Source organism: Geotrypetes seraphini, chromosome 10 (assembly GCF_902459505.1).
Source record: "Geotrypetes seraphini chromosome 10, aGeoSer1.1, whole genome shotgun sequence".
In the NCBI taxonomy this organism is placed as follows: Eukaryota; Metazoa; Chordata; class Amphibia; order Gymnophiona; family Dermophiidae; genus Geotrypetes; species Geotrypetes seraphini.
The window spans coordinates 105464445-105491799 of NC_047093.1; the positions used below are offsets into that span (position 1 = coordinate 105464445).

The 27355-nt window shown below is 44.2% G+C and overlaps 1 protein-coding gene across 5 annotated transcripts in view; it reads right to left on the reverse strand.

Moving 5' to 3' along the window:
- The window catches only part of LOC117367981 (CDK5 regulatory subunit-associated protein 2-like), a 372935-nt gene that overhangs the window by 327526 nt on the left and 18054 nt on the right, over positions 1–27355 (reverse strand). For 2 of the 5 annotated variants that reach the window (XM_033961146.1, XM_033961144.1), the window contains exons 2-5: positions 24412–24582; positions 24266–24330; positions 6360–6418; positions 595–705 (exon numbers count right to left, since the gene is read on the reverse strand). In XM_033961146.1, coding sequence (XP_033817037.1) covers positions 595–705; positions 6360–6418; positions 24266–24330; positions 24412–24582 — 406 coding nt within the window. The remainder of the gene's footprint in view (positions 1–594; positions 706–6359; positions 6419–24265; positions 24331–24411; positions 24583–27355) is intronic. The other 3 variants (XM_033961149.1, XM_033961147.1, XM_033961148.1) reach the window with 2 other exon arrangements.

Here is a 27355-nt window from a genome sequence, read left to right on the forward strand (position 1 = left end):
AGAGATACAAGATCCCATCCGTTCAGCATCCTGAGAGCTTGTACAAGAACCTTTGTGCTGCCACGTATGGGTAGATGTGAATTGCTTGTTTACTCTTTCCAAAAATACTAGGAGCTTGCGATAAAGCTATTAAGTAGTATATTTAAAACAAACCAGAGAAAATATTTCTACACACAACGTGTAATTAAACTCTGGAATTTGTTGTCAGAGAATGTGGAGAAATTGGTTAGCTTAGCGGGGTTTAAAAAGATTTGGATAAATTTCCTAAAAGAGAAGTCCCTAGGCCATTATTGAGAAGGCTTCATGAAATCCACTGCTTATTCCTAGGATAAGCAGCATAAAATCTGTTTTACTACTTGTTCTTATGAATATTGTTATTCAACTATCTTACTATTGTAGTTGTTTTCCCTATGTCTGGGATGTTCTTGCTATATACCACCTTGGGTACGCTGAACCTTTTGGTTATTTGGGCTGTACCTAATAAGAAAATTGGAGTTGAGAAATCCCCACATTATATCACAAAACCTTACTTTTAAACAAGGGACAAAAAGGTCAGCAAACCCAAAAACTACAAAGTGAATTTAAAAAACTTACATTTTTATAGACATCCTCAATGGCTCCATCAAATTTCTGCTGTATTTGTTCTTCTAGAAAATATATTCGAAGTTTCAAGTTGAAGTTTTCCTTTTTAAATTCAGTAATTTGCTGCAGAAGAAAAACCACAGTAAGAATAAAAATATGTTTGCTATGTTACAAAGAAATCATCATTTTTATATACCACATTGTGGTACATAAAAAAAAGGCATTCTTTTGGAAAGCCTCCCCCCCCCCCCCCCCCCCCAATGTTATGGAAAACACCCGAAAAGGATTTATACAAAGGCAGATTTTTAAAGTTCAAAATTTTATTGAAAACCATCTTCTTACCATAACAAAAGCTATCACTCATCTTGTAAGGGACTTTTTTGATTTCTGTTCTCTACTTGCTTCCTCCACTTTTGATTCCTTTTACAAAGGTGCGCTAGCATTTTTAGCTATAGCGCGCACTATCCAAAAAATTACTGCCTGCTTAAAAGGAGGCGGTAGTGGCTAATACGCGCTAAAACCACTAGCGCACCTTTGTAAAAGGAGCCCTTTGTCCCCAAAAAGGTTATCACCTCAACAAAGGATGTCTGCCAGTTTCTTCTGAACCAATGGTTCTAGGTTTAAGACAAAGACTCTGGATTGGAAAATTAGGTTTTTACTTTTGGTAATCTTCGTTCTGTTAATCTCCGAAGGAGTCCGTACGATAGGTGTTTTATCTCAACTCCACTCAGGATTTTGTAGACTTCAATCAGCCGTATCTTTTCCAGGCTGAAGAGCCCTAACCTTTTAAGTCTTTCCTCATATGAGAGGTGTTCAATCCCCTCTCTCATCTTCGTTGCTCTTCTTTGAACCTTTTCTAGTCTCTATCATATCTCCCCTCTCCCACATTTCTTCCAAAGTATAGAGATTGAGATCTTTAAGTCTATCCCATACGCCTTATGATGAAGGCCACATACCATTTTAGTAGCCTTCCTCTAGATCGATTCCATCCATTTTATATCTTTTTGAAGGTGCGGCCTCCAGAATTGCAAACAATATTCTAAATGAGGTTTCACCAGAGTCTTATATGGGGGGATCAATACTTCCTTGTTCCCACTGGCCATACCTCTCCCTATGCAACCTAGCATCCTTCTAGCTTTCGCCGTCACCTTTTCAACCTGTTTGGCCACCTTAAGATCATCACATACAATCACACCCAAGTCCCGCTCTTCTGTTGTGCACATAAGTTCTCCACCCCCTAAACTATACCGTTCTTTTGGGTTTTTGCGGCCACAATGCATGACTTTAACTTTTCTTAGCATTAAATTTTAGCTGCCAAATTTCTGACTATTCTTCAATCTTCGCCAGGTCTTTCTTCATGTTATTCACACCATCCCGGGTGTCTATTCTATTGCAGATTTTTGTATCATCTGCAAAGATGCAAATCTTACCCAACAACTCTGCAGCAAAATTGTTTATAAAAATGTTAAAAATAGGCCCCAGAACATAATCTTGAAGCACACCACTGGTAACATCCCTTTCCTCAGAGCAATCTCCATTGATTACTATCCTCTGTTGCCTTCCACTCAACCAATTCATTATCCAGCCCGTCCTTTGGAACCCATCCCAAGAGCACTCAGTTTATTTATTAGACATTTGTGTGGAACACGTCAAAGGCTTTGCTAAAATCTAAACACACCACATCTAGCGCACTCCCTCTATCCAATTCTCTGGTCACCCAGTCAAAGAAAGTGATCAGATTTGTCTGACAAGACCTACCTCTAGTGAATCCATGTTGCCTTCGATCCTGTAATCCATGGAATTTCAGAAACTTCACCATTCTCTGTTTTAAAAGTGTTTCCATGAATTTGCTTACCACAGAAGTCAGACTTACCGGCCTATAATTCCCTACTTCTTCCTTACTTCTACTTTTGTGGAGAGGGATCACATCCGCCCTTCTCCAGTCCTCCGGTACCACACCTGATTCTAGAGACTCATTGAAAAGTTCAGTCTGTGGAGCCACCAGAACTTACCTAAGTTCCTTCAGCACCCTCCGATGTACACCATTTGGCCCCATCGCATTGTCTACTTTTATTTTAGTTAGCTCCTCACGAACACATCCCTCTGAAAATTAATCAGGGTCTACCACTCCTCCATCCCTATTCATGTTGGTCTTCTGTGGTTCCGCAAACACAGAACAGAAATATTTGTTAAGCAATTCAGCCTTTTCTTTTCAGCTTCTACATATTTCTTCCCTTCACCTTTGAGTCTCACAATGCCACTTTTGCACTTCTTCCTAATATATCTAAAAAATGTCTTGTCTCCCCATTTTAGTGTCAGCTATTTTTTCTTCAATTTGCATCTTTGCTTTCCTGATTACATGACCAGCCTCTCTTAACTTTTCCAGATATTTTTGCCTTTCTCTTTCTGTGATTTTTGTTATAGTTTATGAAAGCTAATCCCTTATTCCTAGCTACTACTTTTGAGAAACAAAGCGGCCTTCTTTTCCTCTTACTTTTACTTACTGGCCTCACAAAAAGGTTTGTCACTCTTACAAGTACTCCTTTCAGTTTTACCCACTGCATTTCCATTCCTTCCAGACGTTCCCATCCAGACAACAATTCCTTGACGTAAACCCCATTCGAAGTTAGTTTTTAAAATCTAGAACCTTTGCTTTTGAATGTGCATTCTCTATACTTATCTTAATATTACATTGTACCATGCAGTGATCACCCACTGTAACATCAGAAACACTTTCCTTGTTTGTAAGCACTAATCCAGTATGGGTTCCATTACCAACTGTTGGAACAGTTCCCCTTGTAGAGAATCCAGGATTTCCCTACTTCTAGAAGACCCCGCAATAGGAATACCCCAACCAACATCCAGCATGTTAAAATCACCTATTAGAAAAACTTTTTTTTAGATAGATTCTGAATGTCTATTACATTTCTGTCCACTTCTTCCATCTGTGAAGGAGGCCTGTATATCATGCCAATGTAAATATATTCACAATTCCCTCTTTCCAAATTAATCTACAATGCCTCTTCCTTGTCCTGCAGATCCTGCAATTATGTGGCTTTAATATGATCTTTAACATACAACACTCCTCCTCCTCCTTTTCTTCCTACCCTGTCTTTCCTGAACAGATTATAGCCCAGTATAATTACATCCCAGTCATGGTTCTCTGGGAACCACTTCTCTGTGATCACCACTATATCCAACTCATCTTCTTCCATCATAGCTTCTAGATCCAGAATCTTGTTTCCCATACTTTCAGCATATACTGCTTTCCAGACATTGCCCCCTTTTCCCATCCATGTAGACGTATTCAGTGACTTACTTATCTGAGAGCCTATATTTACCTGGGGCCTTTGTTCACCCTGTCCCATCATTTCTAGTAGATTAGCTAGCTTGCTGCTAAAGACACTTCTTCCCTCCTTTGATAGATGCATACCATCCCTACTCAGCAGCCCTTGGAAAATCATTGCATGGTCCATAAGAACATAAGAATAGCCTTAGTGGGTCAGACCAATGGTCCATCAAGCCCAGTAACCCGTTATCATGGTGACTAAGCCAGGTCACTGGCCAAAATCCAAGGTGTAGCAATATTCCATGCTACCGATAACAGGGCAAGCAGTGGCTTCCCCCATGTCGTCCTCAATAACAGACTATGGACTTTTCCTCCAGGAACTTGCCCAAACCTTTCTTAAAATCAGCTATGCTATCCACTCTTACCACATCCTCTGGCAAAGCGTTCCAGAGCTTAACTATTCTCTGAGTGAAAAAGAATTTCCTCCAATTGGTTTTAAAAGTATTCCCTGTAACTTCGAGTGTCCCCCTAGTCTTTGTAATTTTTGATAAAGTGAAAAATTGATCCACTTGTACCCACCCGTTCTACTCCACTCAGGATTTTGTAGACTTCAATCATATCTCCCCTCAGCCGTCTCTTTTCCAAGCTGAAGAGCCCTAACCATTTTAGTCTTTTTTCATACGAGAGGAGATCCAGCCACTTTACCATCTTGGTCGCTCTTCTTTGAACCTTTTCTAGCGCCACTATATCATTCTTGAGATAAGGAGACCAGAATTGAACTCAATACTCCAGATGAGGTCGCACCATGAAGCGCCACAGGGGCATTATAACATTCTTAGTCTTGTTAACCATACCTTTTTTAGTAATTCCTAACATCCAATTTGCTTTTTTGGCAGCTGCCGCACATTAGGCAGAAGATTTCATCATATTTTGTACAATGACACCCAAATCCTTTTCATGGGCGCTAATCCCCAAGGTGGATCCAAGCATCCGGTAACTGTGATTCGGGTTATTCTTCCCAACGTGCATCACTTTGCATTTATCCACATTAAATTTCATCTAACATTTGGACGCCCAGTCTTCCAATTTCCTAAGGTCCGCCTGCAATTTTTCACAATCTGCATGTGTTTTAACAACTTTGAACAGTTTACTGTCATCTGCAAATTTAATCACCTCACTCGTCATTCCAATTTCCAGATCATTTATAAAGAAGTTAAATAGCACCGGTCCCAATACAGACCCCTGTGGCACTCCATTGTTTACTCTCCTCCATTGAGAAAAATAACCATTTAACCCTACCCTTTGTTATCTATACAATAACCAATTCCTAATCCACAAATGAACTTTGCCACCTATCCCATGACACTTTAATTTTCTCAAGAGCCTCTCATTAGGAACTATCAAAAGCTTTCTGAAAATCCAGATCAACCGGCTCACCTTTATCCACATGTTTATTCACACCTTCAAAGAAGTCAAGCAAATTTGTGAGCAAGATCTCCCTTGGCTGAACCCATGCTGACTCTGTCTCATTAAATTATGTTTGTCTACATGTTCCATAATTTTATTTTTTATAATCGTTTCTACAATTTTGCCCAGCACTGAATTGAGGCTTACCAGTCTGTAATTTCCTGGATCTCCCCTGGAGCCCCTTTTTAAAAATCGGCGCAACATTGGCCACCCTCCAATCTTCAGGTACTACAGACAATTTTAGCGACAGATTACAGATCACTAACAGCAGATCAGCAATTTCATTTTTGAGTTCTATTTATTCCATAGGATGTATACCATCCGATCCTGGCGATTTATCACTTTTTAACTTGTCAATTTGGCTCAGTACATCTTCCAGATTCATCGAGATCTCTTTCAGTTCCTCCACATCATCACCCATGAAAACCATTTCCGGTTCAGGTAGATCTCTTACATCTTCTTTCATAAAGACCAAAGCAAAGAATTCATTCATTCTTTCCACTATGGCCTTATCCTCCCTGCGCATCCCTTTCGCTCCTCGATCATTCAACGGTCCCACAGATTCCCTCACATGTTGTTTCTGATGTACCTAAAAAAATTGCTATGAGTTTTTGCCTCTTTTGCAAGTTTCTCTTCATATTCTTTCTTAGCTGCCTTTAATCAGTGCTTTGCATATAACTTGCCAGTGCTTGTGTTTCTTCTTATTTTCTTCATTTGGATCTTTTTTCCATTCTTTAAAGGACATTTTTTTGGCTCTAATAACCTCTTTCACTTCACCTTTTAACCACGCTGGCTCTTGTTTCCTCTCATTGTTGATTTTGCTATATATTAAATAAAGTTGAACCTTAAATAGCAGGAAGGAAAACAGGGGCAAAAAAACAGGGCACCAAGGTGAAATTTCTAATTGTCATGGGGAGATGGCACTCAAAATCTTTCAAGTCCTGTACACCCGAGAGCTAGAGAATAAACAAGAAACAATGGCATATGTATCAGAGACCACAATTAAGTAATTTTTACTTACCTTTTCAAAATCCTTCATTGTTCGAGCCCTCAGTGCAGATAATCTATCTTTGGCGATGTCTGGAAACATCAAATATAGACATTATTAATACTAGCACAGCAGACAACAGCACAAGTTTAGAGGCCTGAAGCACCTTATTTTCCTACAGCAATGGATGATCTTGATAGACCACTACATTGCTATAAGACTTTTAGACAAACTGATCAAAACACACAAACCGATTTAGGACATTTTCTAGCACATAGGTTTAAGCAATGCTGATTTTTTTAAAATGTATACAAAAACTCTTTTAGTGTCTTATGTAAAAAGAAATACAACCAAAATGATCATAGAATTACTGAAGATAAAAATGATCATACTAATAAAACTTTACCAAAGCCACACTAAAGCTCTGTTACACAAGATCATATGAGAACAAATAAAGCAGTTACTTACCTGTAGCAGGTGTTATCCAAGGACACCAGGCAGATATTCTCATCAGATGGGTGAATTCATCCACAGAACCCAGTATGGACAGTGCTAAGGAGTATTGTCACTATTGTCTTCAGAAGTCTCTAGACCACCCGTACCGCGCAAGTGCTTTTCTGCCCGATGTTGGCTCGCCGGACCATCAGTGCAGTTAAAAAAACTAAGACATTAACTACAGGAGGTGGGAGGGTTGTGAGAATATCTGTCTGCTGTCCCTGGATAACACCTGTTACAGGTAGATAAAGCACAATTACTTACCATAACAGGTGTTATCCAGGGACAGCAGGCAGATATTCTCACACATGGGTGACGTCACCGACGGAGCCCTGGTACGGACACTTGAAAAATGAATTGCAACTTTAAGTTTTAGAAAGATCGGGATCAGCCCGCACGGCGCATGCACGAGTGCTTTCCCGCCCAACGTAGGCGCGCGGTCCCTCAGTTAAGATAAACCGGCTAAGAAACCAACCAGAGGAGGTGGGTGGATTGGGAGAATATGCACTATGGTTGCTTTATCCTATTAACTTTTCATTCTTATGGCTTCTCTCAGGCATTATATAGATTTTAGTGCTTAATCTTAAACTCTAATACATGCCATGGCACTTTTTCTTTTCGGCCTTTTTTGGCACATTTTTTTTTCCTCTTATGTATCTTGTCAATGTTTTAAGCCTCTCTATATAGCATGATCACACTTGGCTCACTCATTTTATCCTACAGTCGAGTACAGACATTAATACGCATGCTCCAGATTGGCATCACAGTCACTTATCTTTTCATCTTTTTATCTTTATCTTTCTCTTTATCATTTTTCATCATTACCTCTTCCTTTTAGGAAGGTGTGTTCGCCGAAACACAGACCGGGTATGGTCCGGTTGGATTTTTACCACTGCATTTTTTATCATTGTACTTTTTTCATTGAATTTTCATGTTTTTATATGTCAGTGTATAATAAATTATCTCCAGAACATCTGTATCCACAGTTTTTTGTTTTTATTTGTGAGAATATCTGCCTGCTGTTCCTGGATAACACCTGTTACGGTAAGTAACTGTGCTTTATCCCAGGACAAGCAAGCAGCATATTCTCACACATGGGTGACTTCCAAGCTAACTAGAATGGGATGGTGGGAGAGTTGCCCATCCCGTCTAGAGAAAGACTCCAGACAATAATGCGAGGACCAGGAGGCAGCTTTACATATTTCTTCAATAGGAGTAGATCTAAGGAAAGCTACAGAAGCTGCCATAGCTTGAACTTTCCAGGCGCAGCCCAGTCTGAGCATAGCAGAACGATATACAGGCCGCTACCCAGTTGGAAATTGTTCTCTTGGAAACAGTATGCCCTAACTTATTAGGATCAAATGAGATGAAATGTTGAGATGTTCAGGAGAGATGGACTACACCTGAGCATGGCAGTAACTAGACTTCTAGCAAGCAACGTCAGGAGAGGTATAGAGCTGGCTTTAAACTAAGAAGAAGGGGAAAGCCGACAGTCGACCAGGTGTCGATGATTCGGAAGAAGGTATCCCAAGAAGATACTGAATGGGAAAAATGCTGGGAAGACATAACGGGCAAACAACAAGAGTTGACGGAACAAGAGGATGATAAGAAGAACATAGCACAGGGGGAAGACAAAATGGGCAAAAAACAAGAGTTGACAAGAAGAGGATGATAAGAAGAACGTAGCACAGGAAAAGAAAATGAAGACAAGAAAACACTAGGACTTAAATTGCATGTATACTAATGCAAGGAGCCTAAGAAACAAAATGGGAGAATTAGAAGTCATGGCCAAAAAAGAGAACCTAGACATCATTGGGGTCTCTGAAACATGGTGGAATGAAGAAATCAAATGGGACATAGTACTGCCGGAGTACAAACTCTATCGCAAAGACAGGTCAAATCAGAAAGGAGGTGGAATAGCCCTATACATAAAGGATAACATACACTCGACCAGAGTGGACACAGCGGCGACGACCAACAAATTGGAATCACTATGGGTTAAAATACCAGGAGGGAATGGGCCCGACATAAAGATGGGCCTGTACTATCGTCCACCTGGGCAAACCGAAGTAAACGACGAAGAAATGGAAGCCGAGATGAGGTGGGAATGCAAAAACGATAATACCATTGTTATGGGAGACTTCAACTATCCCGAGATAGACTGGAGTCTTGGATAATCAAAATGCGCTAGGGAAACCGGATTCCTGGAGGCTATACAGGACTGCTTCATGGAGCAGCTTGTCAGAGAACTGACAAGAGGTAATGCCACTCTGGACCTAATCCTCAATGGGCTAAGAGGACCTGGAAAGGAAGTGGAAGTAGTGGGACCATTAGGAAACAGTAATCACAATAAGATCCAGTTAGAAGTCGAAGTAGGAATATCGAAGGGGAAGTGAACCACAGCGACAACTTTTAACTTCAAGAAAGGAAACTACGAAGCGATGAGAGCAATGGTAAGAAAGAAACTTAGGAACAGCTCAAAGAAATTGCAGACTGTGGAGCAAGCCTGGTCTTTATTTAAGGACACAGTGAGCGAAGCGCAAAATCTGTATATCCCCAGATTTAGAAAAGGATGCAAAAAGTACCGAACAAAAGACCCGGCGTGGATGCACACCTTCTTGCAAATCACATTGAGGGATACGGGTTAACAAGGTCTTCATCAGGGAACACCTAGCTTAGCCTCCGCGTGTGCGGGTCGCCGGTCTAGATGGACCTAAGGTCTGATCCGGTAAAGGCATTTCTTATGTTCTTATGATAACTAAAGAAGTGAAGAAAGCGATAGGAGATAAGAAAAAAATCATTCCGGATGTGGAAAAAGGACAAAACTGGAGAAAACTGGACAGAGCACAGGAAGCATCAAAAAGAATGTCACCAAGTAGTTAGAAGAGCAAAAAGAGAATACGAAGAGAGGCTAGCCAGGGAAGCGCGAAATTTCAAACTGTTCTTCAGATATGTTAAAGGGAAGCAGCCGGTAAGGGAGGAGATGGGACCACTGGATGACGGAGATAGGAAAGGAGTAGTGAAAGAGGAAAAAGAAGTGGCGGATAGATTAAATATGTTCTTTTTGTCAGTTTTTACAAAAAAGAGGACATATCCAACGTGCTGGAAACATAAAAAATCTTCAAAGGAGACCAAGCAGAAAAATTAACATCCATAAAGGTAAGCCTTGAATATGTACATAAGCAGATAGATAGATTAAAAACTGACAAATCTCTGGGCCCGGCGATTTACCCCACCTCGGGGAAACATCCCTGGGCTTCTTAGCGGGTCTCCGGGACGAGGGAGAAAGACGCCGCGACTGGTGCCTTGAACGAGGCCGAGCAGCGGGCGACTCCCGCCGCGAGGGAAGCGGGGAAGAGTCGGACAAGGACAGACGTCGAGACCGACGCCCCCTGCCCCGAGAGCCTTTGAGTCGACGCTCAGGCTGGTCTGTCGCGAGCGAGGTCGAGGACGGGGCAAGCCGAGCCAAAGCAGAGGAGAGCTGCGAGGAGATGCTAGCCTTAAGCATATCCTCGAACATTCGGCCCTACAGGTGCGGCAGTGCGTTCCGCCGGGGATGACCTCGAGGAAGAGTATTCCCATATGGTGGAGGCACACTTGGAGGCCTTAGAAGGCGGTTTCGTCGAGGCAGGTCCCGCCTGGATGGACGGAGTCTCTGAGGATGGCTTCTTAGGTAGCTGACCAGACCCTGAAGACAAAAGAGGAGACTTACCTGCTGTGGAGGATTTCGAGGCCGGGGCCATTGAGGTCTTCGAGGTCGAGGGTGACTTTCCAGAGGCCGAGGCCGGGCCCGCAGGTTGATCGGTATCCATGGCGAAGAGCTCCGCAATCCGCGCCCGACGCCTCCGGAGAGGCCGAGGGTAGCACAACGAGGGCAAGAGCCCGTAGGATGGTCGACCCTGAGGCACAAGATGCACCAGTGATGCGGATCAGTGATCGAAATCACCCGATCGCACTGAGTGCACTTTTTAAACCCGATCAAGGGCCGGGACATAAGGCAAAAAGAAGGCCGCGGCCACGCAAGACCAGGCAGCCATGGCAAACCGGGAGTCCCCGGTTCGCCGAAAATACGAAGTCCAAGAAAAAACTACAAGAAAACAAAAAAAGAGCACAGCGACTCCGAATTCAAAGAAAAAACATGAAGCTGCGGTGCAAGAAAGGCATGATGAAAACGCAGAGAAGAGAGACAGGGCTTTCTGGCTCCGCGGAAAACTAAGAAATGAAGACCACGAGGAGGGGATGCGCCCTCTAGTGGAGCGGGAAGGCACATGAATGCGTGGTGCAGCACTAGCAAACTTTTGAGATCTTCAATCAAGTTTGCTTGAAAGCTGTCTGCGACAAGGCTCCGTGGATGACGTCACCCACATGTAGAGAATATGCTGCCTGCTTGTCCTGGGATAAAAAAGGGCTGACACAAGATTAAAGGGCTCAACGGTTAAGGGAACACGAATACTCAACTACTTGAGAACCATCAATGTTTCTTGGCTATAAAAAGGGCCTCAGAAACTGAAAAGGCCAGAAAAAAATGGTATAAATTATATAATCTAATCTAAAACTTAGACTTATATACCAAGTCATCTCTTAGAATTAAGGGCTCGATTCGGTTTACATTAGAAAATGACGCAGGGAAAAAATTTGTCTCCACAAGCTTGGTCCCCATTCCCATCCCGTTCCCGCAAACTATCTAATCCCATTCACACAAGAACATAAGAACATAAGAAATGCCTCTGCTGGGTCAGACCCGAGGTCCATCGTGCCCAGCAGTCCGCTCACGCGGCGGCCCAACAGGTCCAGGACCTGTGCAGTAATCTTCTATCTATACCCCTCTATCCCCATTTCCAGTAGAAATTTGTCCAATCCTTTCTTGAACCCCAGTACCGTACTCTGCCTTATAACGTCCTCTGGAAGCGCATTCCAGGTGTCCACCACACGTTGGGTAAAGAAGAACTTCCTAGCATTTGTTTTGAATCTGTCCCCTTTCAACTTTTCCGAATGCCCTCTTGTTCTCTTATTTTTCGAAAGTTCGAAGAATCTGTCCCTCTCTACTCTCTCTATGCCCTTCATGATCTTATAAGTCTCTATCATATCCCCTCTAAGTCTCCTCTTCTCCAGGGAAAAGAGACCCAGCTTCTCCAATCTCTCAGAATATGACAGGTTTTCCATACCTATTATCAGACGTGTTGCTCTCCTTTGAACCCTCTCGACTAATGCCATATCCTTCTTAAGATACGGCGACCAATATTGGACGCAGTACTCCAAATGCGGGCGCACCATCGCCCGATACAACGGCAGGATAACTTCTTTCGTTCTGGCTGTAATACCCTTTTTGATTATACCAAGCATTCTATTCGCTCTCTTAGCAGCCGCTGCACACTGTACCGACGGCTTCATTGTCATGTCCACCATTACCCCCAAGTCCCTTTCCTGGGTACTCTTATTCAATAACATCCCTCCCATTGTATAGTTGTACCTCGAGTTTCTGCTCCCCACATGTAATAATTTACATTTTTCAATGTTGAACTTCATCTGCCATTTCGCCGCCCATTCTTCTAATTTGTTCAAGTCCCTTTGCAACTTTTCGCAGTCCTCTGTAGTCCGAGCTCCATTAAATAGTTTGGTGTCGTCCGCAAATTTTATTATCTCGCACTTCGTTCCTGTTTCTAGATCATTTATGAAGATATTAAATAGCAGCGGCCCGAGCACCGAGCCCTGCGGGACACCACTCGTGACCCTCCTCCAGTCGGAGTAGTGACCCTTCACTCCTACCCTTTGTTTTCTACCCTCCAACCAGTTTCTGATCCATCTATGTACGTCTCCTTCCACCCCATGGTTCTTCAGTTTCCGGAGTAGACGTTCATGGGGCACCTTGTCAAAGGCTTTTTGGAAATCTAGATATATGATGTCTATGGGGTCTCCTTTGTCCATCCGTTTGTTGATCCCTTCGAAGAAGTGCAATAAATTCGTTAGGCACGATCTTCCCTTGCAGAAACCATGCTGGCTGGTTATCAGAAGTTCATTTTTTTCAAAATGTTGATCGATGTTTTCTTTTATCAGTGCTTCTGCCATTTTCCCTGGAACCGAAGTCAGGCTCACCGGCCTGTAGTTTCCCGGGTCACCTCTTGATCCCTTTTTAAAGATGGGCGTAACGTTGGCTATCTTCCAATCTTCCGGGATCTCGCCTGTTTTCAGGGATAAGTTGCAAATTTGCTGCAGTAGTTCCGCTATCTCCTCCTTTAATTCCTTCAGAACCCTTGGATGTATGCCATCCGGACCCGGGGATTTGTCAGTTTTTAGTTTTTCTATCTGCCTACGAACGTCCTCAAGGCTCACTTCTATGGATGTTAATTTTTCTGCCTGACTTCCGTTGAAGAATTGCTCAGGTTCCGGTATGTTGGACGTGTTTTCGTTTGTAAATACAGACGAGAAGAACATGTTAAGTCTTTCTGCCACTACCTTCTCCTCCTTCACCACTCCCTTCCTGTCTCCGTCGTCCAGCGGTCCCACTTCCTCTCTAGCCGGCTGCTTCCCTTTAACATATGCACAAGCCTCGAATAGTTATGATTTTATACTGAAATTATTTTATTAAAGTATAAAAAGAAACAATATTCTGTACAATTGTCATTTTATAAATCACAGAGCAAGAATCAACAAAATCCCTGTTTCCCCTCTCCTCCCCTTCACTATTAACAAAACTGAAGTCAAATTACTACAGAATGCTACATAGAAAAATCAAGCTAACAAAATACCACAGTCACACATGGCAAGAATAGTATTAGAGGAGTGCAACTATCCCCTGGTCAGAGAGAGCCCTAAGCCAGCTGGAAGCTAAAGATGCACAGCCTGGGCTTTGCGGTTCCCCATTTTATCTAACACCAGTTCTAGCAGGATACATATTTCAAATCTGATATATTCTAATCACAAAAAAGAAAAGAAAATGATTTCTTTCTACTTTTTGTTGTCTCACCATTTTATTCTTCAAATCATGTTGGTTTCAGGCGCTGGTCTCTCTTTTCTTTTGTCTTCTCTTAAGAACATAAGAAGTTGCCTCCACTGGGTCAGACCAGAGGTCCATCGCGCCCAGCGGTCCGCTCCAGCGGTGGCCCATCAGGTCCATGACCTGTGAAGTGGTTCCTGACCATTTCTATAACCTACCTCTACTTCTATCTGTACCCCTCAATCCCCTTATCCTTTAAGAACCTATCCAAACCTTCCTTGAATCCCTGCAATGTGCTCTGGCTTATCACAACCTCCGGAAGCACATTCCATGTGTCCACTACCCTCTGGGTAAAAAAGAACTTCCTAGCATTTGTTCTAAACTTGTCCCCTTTCAGTTTCTCTGAGTGACCCCTGGTACTTGTGGTTCCCCACAGTCTGAAGAATCTGTCCCTGTCTACCTTCTCTATGCCCTTCAGGATTTTGAAGGTTTCTATCATGTCCCCTCTAAGTCTCCGCTTTTCCAGGGAGAACAACCCCAGCATGTTCAACCTGTCAGCGTATGAAAAGTTTTCCATACCTTTTATCAGTTTAGTCGCTCTTCTCTGGACCCCCTCAAGTACTGCCATGTCCTTCTTGAGGTGCGGCGACCAGTACTGGACACAATATTCCAGATGTGGGCGCACCATTGCACGATACAGCGGCATGATGACTTCCTTCGTCCTGGTTGTGATACCCTTTTTATTGATACCCAACATTCTGTTCACTTTCTTTGAGGCTGTCGCACACTGTGCTGATGCTTTCAATGTTGAGTCCACCATCACCCCCTGGTCTCTTTCAAGGTTGCTCACTCCTAGCAATGATCCCCCCATTTTGTAGCTGAACATCGGATTTTTTTTCCCTACATGCATGACCTTGCATTTCTCTATGTTAAAACTCATTTGCCACTTTTTTGCCCATTCTTCCAGTCTCGTTAGGTCCCTTTGCAGGTCTTCACAGTCTTCCGTTGTTCTAACTCTGCTGCAGAGTTTGGTGTCATCAGCAAATTTAATAACCTCACATTTCGTCCCCGTCTCCAGGTCGTTAATAAATATATTGAACAGGAGCGGTCCCAGTACCGACCTCTGTAGAACTCCGCTCGTGACCCATTGCCAGTCTGAGTAATGGCCCTTTATTCCAACCCTCTGTTTCCTGCCTGCCAGCCAGTGTTTGATCCATCGGCGAATATCCCCTTGCACCCCGTGGCTCCACAGCTTCTTAAGTAGCCGTTCGTGAGGTACCTTGTCGAAGGCTTTTTGGAAGTCAAGGTAAATGATGTCTATGGCTTCCCCCTTATCCATCTGGCTGTTTATTCCCTCAAAAAAGTACAGTAAGTTCGTGAGGCACGACCTTCCCTTGCAGAAGCCATGCTGGCTTGCCTTCAGTTGTCCCTTGTTTTCTATGTGATCGCAGATTGTGTCCTTGACCAGTGCTTCCATCATCTTTCCCGGGACCGAGGTCAAGCTCACCGGTCTGTAGTTTCCCGGGTCACCCCTTGATCCCTTCTTAAAGATGGGCGTGACATTTGCTATTTTCCAGTCCTCTGGGATCTCCCCAGTTTTTAAGGATAGGTTACATATTTGGTGAAGTGTTTCAGCTATTTCGTTTCTCAGCTCTTTTAGTACCCTTGGGTGGATGCCGTCCGGACCTGGTGATTTGTCGCTCTTCAGTCTGTCTATCTGTCGGAGGACATCCTCTCGGCTTACCTCTAGTTGGACCAGCTTTTCATCATGGACTCCGTTTATGATCTCCTCGGGTTCTGGGATATTGGATGTGTCTTCTCTCGTGAAGACTGACGAGAAGAACTTGTTTAACCTGTCAGCTATCTCTTTTTCCTCCTTTACCACTCCCTTCCTGTCTCCATCGTCCAACGGTCTCACTTCTTCCCTGGCTGGTTGTTTCCCCTTCACATACCTGAAGAATGGTTTGAAGTTTCTTGTTTCCCCCGCCAGTCTCTCCTCATATTCTCTTTTCGCTTTCCTAACCACTCGGTGACAGTTTTTTTGGTGCCTTTTGTGCTCCTTCTGGTTTTCTTTTGTTTGGTCCTTTTTCCATTTTCTGAAAGATGTTTTCTTGTCACTTATCGCTTTTTTCACTGCATTTGTTATCCACGCTGGGGTTTTTGTGCAATTCTTTTTGCACCCTTTCCTAAACCTGGGGACATACAGGTTTTGTGCTTCGTGCACCATGCCCTTGAGTAGGGCCCAGGCTTCCTCTACGGTCTACAATTTCCCTGAGCTGTTGCTGAGCTTCTTTCCCACTATTTTCCTCATGTCCTCGTAATTTCCTTTTCTGAAATTGAGTGCTGTCGTTGTGGTTCTTTTCACCCTTGATGTTCCTATTTTTAGCTTGTACTGGATCATGTTGTGATCGCTGTTTCCTAGTGGCGCTAGTACTACCACCTCCTTTGCAGGTCCCCCTAGCCCGTTGAGGATTAGGTCAAGAGTGGCATCTCCTCGTGTTGGTTCCGTGACCAGCTGTTCCATGAAACAGTCCCTCACCGCCTTCAGGAATTTTGTTTCTCTCATGCAATTTGAGTGTCCAATGCTCCAGTCTATTCCAGGGTAGTTGAAATCCCCCATTACCACCACACTTCCGCTTTTGCATATCTGCCTCAATTCAGCCTCCAGGTCCTGGTTGCTTGCTTCCGGTTGTCCTGGTGGGCGATAGTACAGTCCCAATTTTATGTCTGCTCCATTTTCTCCTGTCAGCTTAACCCATAGTGATTCCAAGCCGTCCACTCTTATTGTTTTTTCCATCCTGGTTGAAGGAATGGAGTCCTTTATGTATAGCGCTATTCCTCCACCTTTCTTGTGTGTCCTGTCCTTCCTATAGAGTTTGTACCCTGTTAGGACCACATCCCATTTGTTGTCTTCGGACCACCATGTTTCTGTGATTCCAATTATGTCTAGGTCCTCCTTACTGGCTATAACCTCTAGCTCTCCCATTTTGGTTCATAGGCTCCTAGCATTAGTGTATAGGCAGTTTAAGTCCCGGTTGTTTACCTTCTCTGTTGGTTTTCCTCGTGGTTTGGTGCTCGTGCCGATCTCTTCATGGGCTGCCAGTCCCCGAACCTCGTTCCGTTCATCCTCCTCCTGTGATGTGTCTGTTTCGTCCTCATTTCCCTCCTGTGGAGTGTCTATCTTGTCCTCAGTCTGCTTCCCCATTTTTGGGGAAGTTCCTCTGGCTCCGGCTGTTTCCTCCTTTTCCCGCTCTCTTGTTTCATTTGTTCCTTGGGCCCCTGCATTGCGTCTTTAGGTTTTTTTTCAAAAAATGTCCACTCAGTCTCGAGCCCTCTATCACCTTTTCCCCGTTCAGTATCCTTGTTTGATACTCTAGTCCGATGTGTCGATGTCAGATCGACTATCGGCTTTCCCCTTGTCCTCAGTTTAAAGCCATGTCTATGCCGGTCTGGATGTTTCGTGCCAGCATCCTTGTCCCAGTCGTGCTCAGGTGCAGTCCGTCCCTCCTGTAGAGCTTGTTTTTTCCCAGGAAGGTTGTCCAGTTCCGTACAAAGTGGAAACCCTCCTCCTCGCACCATCTCCTCAGCCAACCGTTTATTGCTTGCAGCTCGGTCTGCCTCCTTGCATCCGCCCTCGGTACTGGCAGGATCTCCGAGAAGGCTATCTTCCTTGTCCTCAGTTTCAGTTTCTTCCCCAGGATCTTAAGCTGCTCGGTCAGTGTAGTCCTGTTGTAATTCCTTCTGCTGACGTCATTGGTTCCAACGTGGATTATCACTGCTGTTTCCTCCATCTCAGCTTCTTCCAGGATTCTCTCGATTCTGTCAGAGATGTCCTTTGTCCTCGCCCCCGGGAGACATGTCACAAGCCGATCTTCTCTGCCTCCTGCTATGCGACTGTCCACCTCTCTCAGGATTGAGTCTCCCTCTACGATTGCAGATTTTCCTTTTCTCAGCTTCCTCTCGGGTCTCAGGTCCGTATCACTGACTCGATCCTCCAGTCATTCCTCCGGGTTCTGATGGGTATCTGCCTCCTCTGCCTGCTCAGTTCCTTCGCAAGGTCCTTCCTCCCTAGCATCTGATGGGTTCTGTCCTCCATCTTAACATACTTGCTAGGGTCTCCTAATCATTTGGCATTTCTTTTTTCTCCATGCTCACCATCCATCTTCTATCTCTGTGTATGTATTGTTCCCCATGTTTTGCATCTCCCTTCTCTATGTCTCCTATTCAGTATGTTCCTTTCTATTATTGCCCGAGCCCATCTCCTTGCCTTCATTATCTCTCCATTCTCTGACCTCCTCCCCCTGTGTACAGTATCACTCCTCTATATACCCCCTGTCCAGCATCTTTCTTCTGCGTTCTTATTCTCCCCCATGTCTAGCCATCTTCTCTGTGTTCATATACCATTTCATGTATAACATTACCCCTGTGTCTTTATACCACCCCCATGCAACATTCCCCTTTTTAACCCTGTTCATATGCTCATCTCCCCTGTTTTTATATATCTCATGTCCAGCTTCTCCCATCTCTTACTCCCTTACACCAATACGTCTCTCACACTCTCTCTTTCCTCCCTCCCTCCACTATGTTCATTATTTCATTCACTCTTTCTTCATCCCCTTGGTTCAGCTTTTCTCTTACCCTTTCCTTCTCTCTTCTCTAAGGGTCCAGCACCTTTCTTCCTTCCCATGGGTCCAAAACCTCTAGTCCCTCCCTTCAATGCAAAGGTGTGGGTTTGGCACCTCTCCCTTCTCTCCAGCTCCACTCCACCCACCACATGGGCCTAGCACCTGTTTCCCTTCTCCCCCCAATCCCCAGACCAGATCCAGTAACTTGTCACCCTTCCCTTCAGCTCCAGCCCAGCCCAGACCCAGTAACTGTCCCCTCAGTCCCAGACCAGATCCAGTAACTGTCACCCTTCCCTTCAGCAGTCCAAGCAAACCCTCCCTCCTTCATGGGTACAGCAGCAGCCCCCTCCCTTCATCTCATGGTTCTAACAGCCCTTGCACCTTCCCTCTCTCTCCCCGATTGCCGGCGGCAACAAAAAGAAAAAAAAAATACACCAACCTGTGACTTTCCTGGGTCAGCCCCTTTTTGCCTTCCACCAGTTGGAAGCTATCTGCACGCAGTACTGCTCCGGGAATCTTCTTGCTGCCAAGTCCCTCCTTCCAATGTAACTTCCAGTGAAACCAGAAGTTACAATGGAAGGAGGGACTCAGCAGCAAGAAGGTTCCCAGAGTAGTACTGCGTGCAAAAAGCTTCCAATTGGCTAGTAGGCCCGCCCTGGTAGGCAGGAAAGGACCAACCCAAGAGAGTCACGGGTTTGAGTATTTTTTTTCCTTTTTGTTGCCACTGGCAATCAGGGAGAGGGAGGGAGTGAAGGCTGTTGGAACCGCGAGAGGGAGGCTGCTGCACCCACAATTGCTGACCGGAAGGAGTGAGAAGGTAGGCAACTCGTGGCAGATCGTTTATTGCGGGGACAAGGCCATTCACCGCTCTACGGAGATCAGTCGATTTCTTCCCCCATTTTTACGGGTTATTCGTGGCTAGCCGCAGGAAACAATCACTGTTTCATTCTCTAGTTTACATAATTAGATTACAAAAAAGGAATCCATTAACGCTCATTGGATCTATTACCAAAAAGCAATGGAACATTGTAGCTTTCAAGGTAATTCATTCCATATCGAAGTCAGTGAATATGGAAAGGAATGGGAGATTTTGTTAGCTGACTTGATCCCTTTTATAGACAGGAAAGACAGGAAATGGTAAAAAAAGGCAGAATATGAAGCAAACAGGAAAACCCCATAAGGAAACGTACCAAAATATCAAGTTTGATGAACTAAGAAGAAACTGATCATATCACCTCTCTCACCTTCACAGAAAACTTGAGACTGCTGATCCTGCACTTGAGCAACAGGCAGGAAGGGGCACCAACATGGTGAGGGAGCACTGCCTCAAAGATTTAAAGCGACAGTGCACTTGGCAATATCTACATCGGGCTAAGTAGAGGATGTCACCCACACGTGATAATATTATGCCTGCTTATCCTCCAAGAATTCATCATCATGGCAACCTGTGTTGATAATTTACTCCTAATATTGCAATCTGGCTTCTTTGTAAAATGAGATCAGGCATTTAAAACTGAATTACTAACTCAAAAAAAGGAGCTATGGTATAAATTGCTTGTGTTATAATACAAAACAAGTCAAAACACAATCTCCACAAGCCAATGTGCATAAAATTTTGTATAAATACTTGAAAAACACTAGAAAAGTGTATCATAAATGTAAATGTGAATGCAAGTGCTCAGTCACCAACCATACAGCGTCATATAAAATGCAAGCTCTGGTTGTGTAGAGGGACCATCATCGAACTCTGAGAGTCCCTCTATCTGCCTTCCGTGTTTGATGTAAATATACTTCTGTGTTAATAATAACAAAATATACTCTAAGAAGAGATACGACAGTGACCACCGCTGTCGTCTGAGAACAGGACCCCAGGCCGCCGTTGCCGCCAAGTTCTCCCTGCTCCCTGACGCTGTAACAGGCCAGCAACCTTCCTCCAGACGTCAATTCTGACGTCTGAGAGGAAGTTCCGGGCCAGCCAGGCAGCGATTGGTTGGCCCAGAACTTCCTCTCCGATGTCAGAATTGACATTGGTGGGAGGGGGAAGGCTGGTGTGCCCAGCCCTTCTGCAGTCTGGCCTGTTACAGCGTCAGGGACAGGGAGAATGCAAAGGCAACACGAGTCTATCGCAGAGCTTGAGATCGACCTTTTCGGCACCCCTGTTGTGGAGTCTCACCACCTTTTTTAAATCTGCTTTTATCTGACTGACAGAAGTAGACAGACAGATATGTGTGTCCAGAGCTGGAAGAGACAGGAAGCAGACAAATTCCAGAATGACGGGGTGGGGCATCAGGACTCCTACACCCTTACACCAGAAAAATTATCAAGGATAGAACCAAATCTTCCCCTCTGATGCAAAGGGTATAGAAGTCCAGAGTATAGGTGATGTCCAAAAGCAGTAGCATCCTCTTGTGCTGTCATATCTACTCTAAAACTTTATAAAAGGTATGGAAAGTGGACCACATAACTGCCCTACAAATTTCCTCAGGTGGAACTGCTCGAGTCTCTACCCAAGAAGCAACCCCTCTAGTAGAGTGTGCTCTCACGGAAATCAGTAGCTGTTTCCCACAGCCAATGTACGCTGATATCACCATATGAATCTACCTGGAAATGGTCACCTTAAATGCTGGATTACCCAGTTTAGCAGTATTAGTGAGAACATAAAGATGACCTGAAAGATAAAAATCATTGGTCACCTCAAGATACTGTCCACGCATCCAGCAATTCCTCTCTTGGAGCACGAGCAATGGAACACAAGCAACCTAACCTCCTAAATGAAGGCTGACACTATCTTCGGCAAAAATGATGGAACTGTGCGAAGGAATACTCCTGCTTCTGTAAATCTAAGAAACAGTTCTCTGTATGACAACGCCTGATATATCCAAGACTCTTCCCACAGACAGCATCTTTCAGAAACATCGTCTTCACTGTCAGATCCAGCGGAGACACCTCCTGCAAAGGCTCAAAGGGCGACTTACTGAGCTCCCTCAAGACAATGTTAAAATTCCATGAGGGGAAACTGCTGTCTTACCAAAGGGAGCAACCTGAGCACCCCCTTCAAAAATCTGGCTATGTCAGGATGCGAGGACAAAAAGACCTTTTCCACTCGAGATCCAAAACAGAATAGCCCTGCTACCTGCACTTTGAAGGATCTCACCACCAGGTCTTTTTTTTAGTACAGCCTGCAGAAACACCAGCACCAGCCACACCAGAGCCCTTGACAACTCCACCTTGTTTTTTATATACCACTGCTGGAACAACTTCCAGACCTCTGAACAGGCCACAATCGTTGACTTATTTGCTCTAAGAAGGGTAGCAATGACCACTTCCAAATAACCTTCACCCACTAGGGCTGTGCGCTCAAGAGCCATGTCGTAAGACCAAAGCATTCCAGACTCTCCATGGGAACTTGATACCGAGACAGGAGATCTCTATGCATGGCAATTTGAGAACTCTGTCCTCCTGAAGGCGCACCAGGTCTGTATACCATGGCAGATGCAGCTAATTCAGTACCACCAGGTTTACCAAACCCGGATGGTTCACTATCCTCTGAACGACCCGGCCTATCAAGGGCCACGAGGGAAATACATACAATAGTCTCTGTTCTGGCCACAGATGAACCAGGGTTTCTAGACCGGAGCTCTTTGGCTCAAATCTGCAGCTGATCTACTTTCTTGTTTTCCACAGACACCATGAGGTTGAATATCAGCTGTCCCCATTGGCGCACTATGCAGTCAAAAATCTTCTGGGACAGGGACCGCTCCCCCAGATCTAAGGTCTGCTGGCTGAGATAGTTGGCTTGAACATTTTCTACTCCTGCTACATGCGCTACTGAGAGCGCCTGCAGGTGGCTTTCTACCCAATGGAACAACAATTTGGAAGCCAAGAAAATGGAGCACTTCTGGTGCCTCCCTGTCAAATTGACATAGCCTCTGCTGTGGCATTGTCTGAGAAAACCCTGACCAATTTGCCCTCCAGGGTTTTCTCCAATGGTAATTCCAGACGGTTTATGGACCACTTCCTTTGCGATGGGAGTCCAGTGGCCTTTTACTGGGTGACTGAGGCAATGTCCCCCCCCCACCCATAGAGACTAGCATCTGTTGTCAAAATTACCCAAGACAAAATGCAAAGAGGCATGCCCCTCTCAAGTTCAAGCTCAATTTATTTAATATACCGCAAATATAAAACCAAAGTTAAAATCTAAGCAATGAATATAAATTGGGGAGGTAAAACAATACAAAAACAAACTACATTACATTTAAAGGAGAAAACAATAAGGTGAGATTACAATAAAATATGCAAGGGAAAGGGAAAAAAAAGGGGAAGCCATAATACAACCTACTTAAAAAAGAAGAAAATAACTGGCTGGCTGGAGCCACCAAAAGAAGCTCTACCGGGCTTCCGCCATCCAAGCTAGCTGCTTCTGGACAGAATCCCTCTGCACAACAGTCTTGAGAGGCCACATATGAGCCTTCACCCAAAGGACTGCCTCTATAGTCATCATCATGGATCTTAGCAACAGGAGATAGTTCCAATCTGTAGGACCTGGCTTCGTCAAGAAGTCCAAAATCTGATTTGTAAGCTTATTTGTGCAGTTCGGGAAAAAAGACCTGGCCTTCCTTTGTGTTCAAGCAGATTCCCAAATACTCCAGGCACTGGGCTGACTCCAGGTGACTTTTCTGGAAGTTGACAATCCAACCCTGGTCCTGTAACATCTGCACCACTTGGATCACTGCTCTTTCTTCCTTCGTCTTGGACAGGGTTCTGGTCAGCTAATCATCTAAATAAGGATATACAGTTATCTGGCACCTAAGGGGATTGGTGGATGCCGGATAATTGTAGTTTCTGGTTGCTTGAGAATTACTGTAAAAAGTTTTGTCTCCCTTCCCACTTCACTCTATCATCCCCCCCCACCCCACTTGTAGGTCCAGTATCTGTACTTCTCTTCTTTTTGGGTCACTTTCTCTCACCCCACTTATGGGTCCAGTATCTATCCATCTTCCCTCCCCTGCACCCTAATGGACAGCAGCGTGGTTGTGTGGCCTTTGAAAACCAATCCAAATGGTCAAAAAATTCTGGGAAAAAGTTTTTTGGAGGTGAGAGACTCTATATCCAGTCCCAGAAATGCTCCACAAACTTAAACTTTTAACCGCCCCCCTCCCCCCTCTGATTTTCCCATAGGCTTCAACAGCCTGTACTCAGGTCTGCCTGTGCTAGTGCTAAACTGCTTCAGTTCATATCCAGAGAAGATATTGCCTCTGGTCAGCCAATTCAAGTCGACATGATGCAATCTTCAGGTTACTAATTGGACTGAAATCAGACTGAGACCTTGCGATAAAGGGGGGAAGGAAAACATAGCTAGCACCTACTAAAGCCTGACCAGACCGCCACAGGAGGCCCAAACAGCCTGCGCTGAAATCAGGTTGCAAGCTAGTTTCCAGAAGAATGGACCCCGAGCTCCACAAGTCCTAGTGCAGGCCGGCCAGACAGGTACCCTGAGGGTTGCAGACTTCTTTCCCAGAGGCTGTGTCCTCTCCAGGGCCACTGGGAACCTCTAGAAGTCTTTCGACTATGGTGGTATAGAAGAATAAAGTTATTATTATTAAAGCACTGCAAAACCTCTAGATTTGATTAAAACATATTAAATAAGAATGAATGATCACAGCAGGTCAGAACACTACCTTCTCAACTCGCTTGCACAAGAAAAAACTAAAGGGGGCACTACAGCCACTGGTGAAGGAGACAGAGTTGAAGAATGTAAGTTTCATCCTTCTGCAACACAATTCGCAAGCAGGGGGATATTAACTACAGTCAGGACTCTTATACCCTTTGCACCAGAATTAGTTTTAGGATTAAGACACTAAAAGTTTTAATGCTTCTATACATACCACCAACTGCTGAGGGCTGATCATCGCCGTCTCCAGAAATGTCTGGGATCTTATAAATACTGGAGCTGAAAATAATATTGAAAAAAATGTCAAAACAAAAAATTTTAAAGGACAACTTAGTCATGAAGGAAAGACTGAGTTCTTACCTCGGTAATTTTCTTTCTAGTAGACAAACACTCCAGCCTGAACCTATGGGTAGACAATCCCTTCTTGAGAGAATTCTTGTAGGGAGTTTCATTAGCATTCTTTTGCTCCGCCTCCCATCCCTGTGGGCTGCCCTCCAATTCCTCAGTTCATGCCAAAGCAGATGGTCAGCCCTAGAGAGGAAATAGAATAGGAAAGGGTATGGGGACGCTCCCCCAAGAAACATGTCTGTTCTGCTCATATCATTAAAACATATAACAAATAAACAAAATGTAACCATTTGCAATACATAACAAGGTAAAAAACAAAGTAAGTTACCAACCTGAGTGAAACCTGCTCTGTGGGATATTATATAGATACCCCCAAGATCAGTGTCCCGCAAACTTTATGAAGACACAGCATACTAAACTCAGTGCCACAGCTAGAAATGCGTGGATGTCAATGCAATAATGTAACGCATATGTGTGTTGTCATCATGTCAATGTCTGCGCATGTGCAGAGCCTTCTATTACTAGGCTGGTGTAGGGGTGCTGGAGGAGGAGAGGTGTGGAGAGGAAGAGAGGCGCCGGCGAGGAGGCGATGCCACTTCTTGGTTGATGGTGGAACCTGGAAACCACATTCAATAAGACAGATGGGACTGTGCATAAGACCACTCCGGAATCCAAAATTCTGAGGATGGGATCTCTGCTTGACTAAGCCTGTAGTTCCAACACTCATCAGACTGAGGTAATCACCACCACAAACACCGTCTTGATGGAAAGATCCATCAGAGAAGCTTGCTCCAGAGATACCATAGGGTGCTCTAACCAGTGCCTGGAGGACCAGATTAAGACTCCATGCCAGAAAAGAGTGTCATACCGGAGAACAGAGGCACAATGCGCCCTTCAAAAAACCTGGCCACATCTGGATGTGGTGCTACAGTGCTCTTATTAATCCTAGGCCCAAAACAGGAGAGCCCCACAATCTGAACTTTCAGGGAGCCAATCGCCAGGCCTTTTTCCAGACCTTCCTGCAGAAAGGCAAGCACCACAGAGATTGGTGCCAAGCTCGGGTCCTCCAGCTTCTGAGTGCAACTACATATGCTGCAAGTCACCTTCTTCCTACATCTTAGAAAGGTGGAGACCACTCCCATCCAACAGACTTTACGCAGTAGCGCCGCACAAAGAGCCATGTTTTAAGACCAAAGTATTCTGGATCCTGTAGAGCAATTGGACTCTGCGTGAGCAACCAGGGATAACATGAAGTTTGAGACTTTGATCCCTTTGTAGACGGACATGGTCACCTCGGCCAGTCTGGTGCTACTAGAATCACTGACTCCTGGTGTGCCATGATCCTGCACAGAAGTCTGTCTATCATGGGCCAAGGCATAAAGACCTGTCTTTGGCCAGGGTTGCACCAGGGCATCCAAGCCTTCGCTTCCTAGCTTGTATCCTCTACTGAACAACCAAGCCACCTTCTTGTTGGCTGCCGATGCCATCAGATGAACTGTCTGGCACCCCCATCGATTCACAATGCAGGTGAAGGCTACCTGAGACAGTGACCAATCACTGGGATTCCATGGTCTTCTAGCTGAGGAAATCTGCTTGCACATTGTTCATTCCTGCCAGACATACCACCAAGAACGCCAAAAGAATGTAAAACAAACAACACATAGAAACAACTGTTGGAACATGCATAGAACTAGAATCTGGCATAGAAAAAATTCCCACAGCTCACCAGCTAAGCAAGCTGAGCCATAGCCGTTGTTCTTAAATCTCCCTAGTCCTAGAAAAATACTAGAATCCGCAGAAAAATCAAAATCTGCACACAAGCAAAAAACCCGCAATCACCGCATAAAGACAGACAGGGTGGGTGACTATATCAGTCTACAGGCTAACAGCAAAAAAATTAGCAGGTAAGAACCTAATTTCTCCTTCTATGTCGCCTGGTAGATCGTATAGATTGTAAAGGTATATTCTTTATATGTTTATTTTACGACCTGTTTTGTGGTCAACGTGTGACAATTTTTCCAGATGTCTCTAGACAAACTCAGTATAAAAGAAAGCAATTTCTCCAGCTGAAACCTAAGGTGGTAGCAGCTGGAGCTACATTCTTTCTTAAATTTCCGTGCAAATGCTTAGTCTCGTATGGAAGTGATAAGTATATCTTTTTTGAACCAGTCCAGTTAGAAGACTTTCTTAAAGGGAAATTGAAAGTATAATTTCTATTATTAATAACTTTATATATATTAGAGGATGGTGTAATAACAATATGGATTGGCCATTTACAGCCTGCAATGTTAAATGATAGATAGATATTTACTTTTTACTTAATACTGGCGACCATATAATGTGGACTATATCATGGATGACTTATTTCCTTTATATGTTAAGTTGTATCTTGTATATAGAATTTGATGGATATTCGTGAATATTTGTTATTATAATGAATAATCAAATAAAGAAAATTAAAGATAAGTTTATTTTACTATGCAGAAATCACAAAAACATTGTCTCTTACAAATGGGACCTACCAAAATAGTACCCATAAAGGGCCGCCACCAGATAACGCTCAGGCTTTTTCTGAAGAAAGCAAGCCGAAGCAATAGTCTCCTTGATCCAGCGCGCAATGGTAGCCTTGGAATCGCCATCCCCCTTACGAGGACCCGCTAGAAGGACAAAGAGATGATCTGATTTCCTGGGTCCTCTGCCCACACGAGCAAAGGACCCTACTGACATCCAGCTTGTGCAACTGTTTTTGCTCAGAAGATCCCTCCTGAAAAACCAACACCAGGAAGACCACTGACTGATTGACATGAAAAAGAGAAACTACCTTTGGCAGAAAAGAAAGAATAGGCCGCAAGACAACCCGCTCCCTTGAAAACTCCAGGAAGGAAACCCTACAAGAGAAAGCCTGCAGCTCAGAAACACGTCTAGCAGATGTAATAGCCACCAAGAAGACCACTTT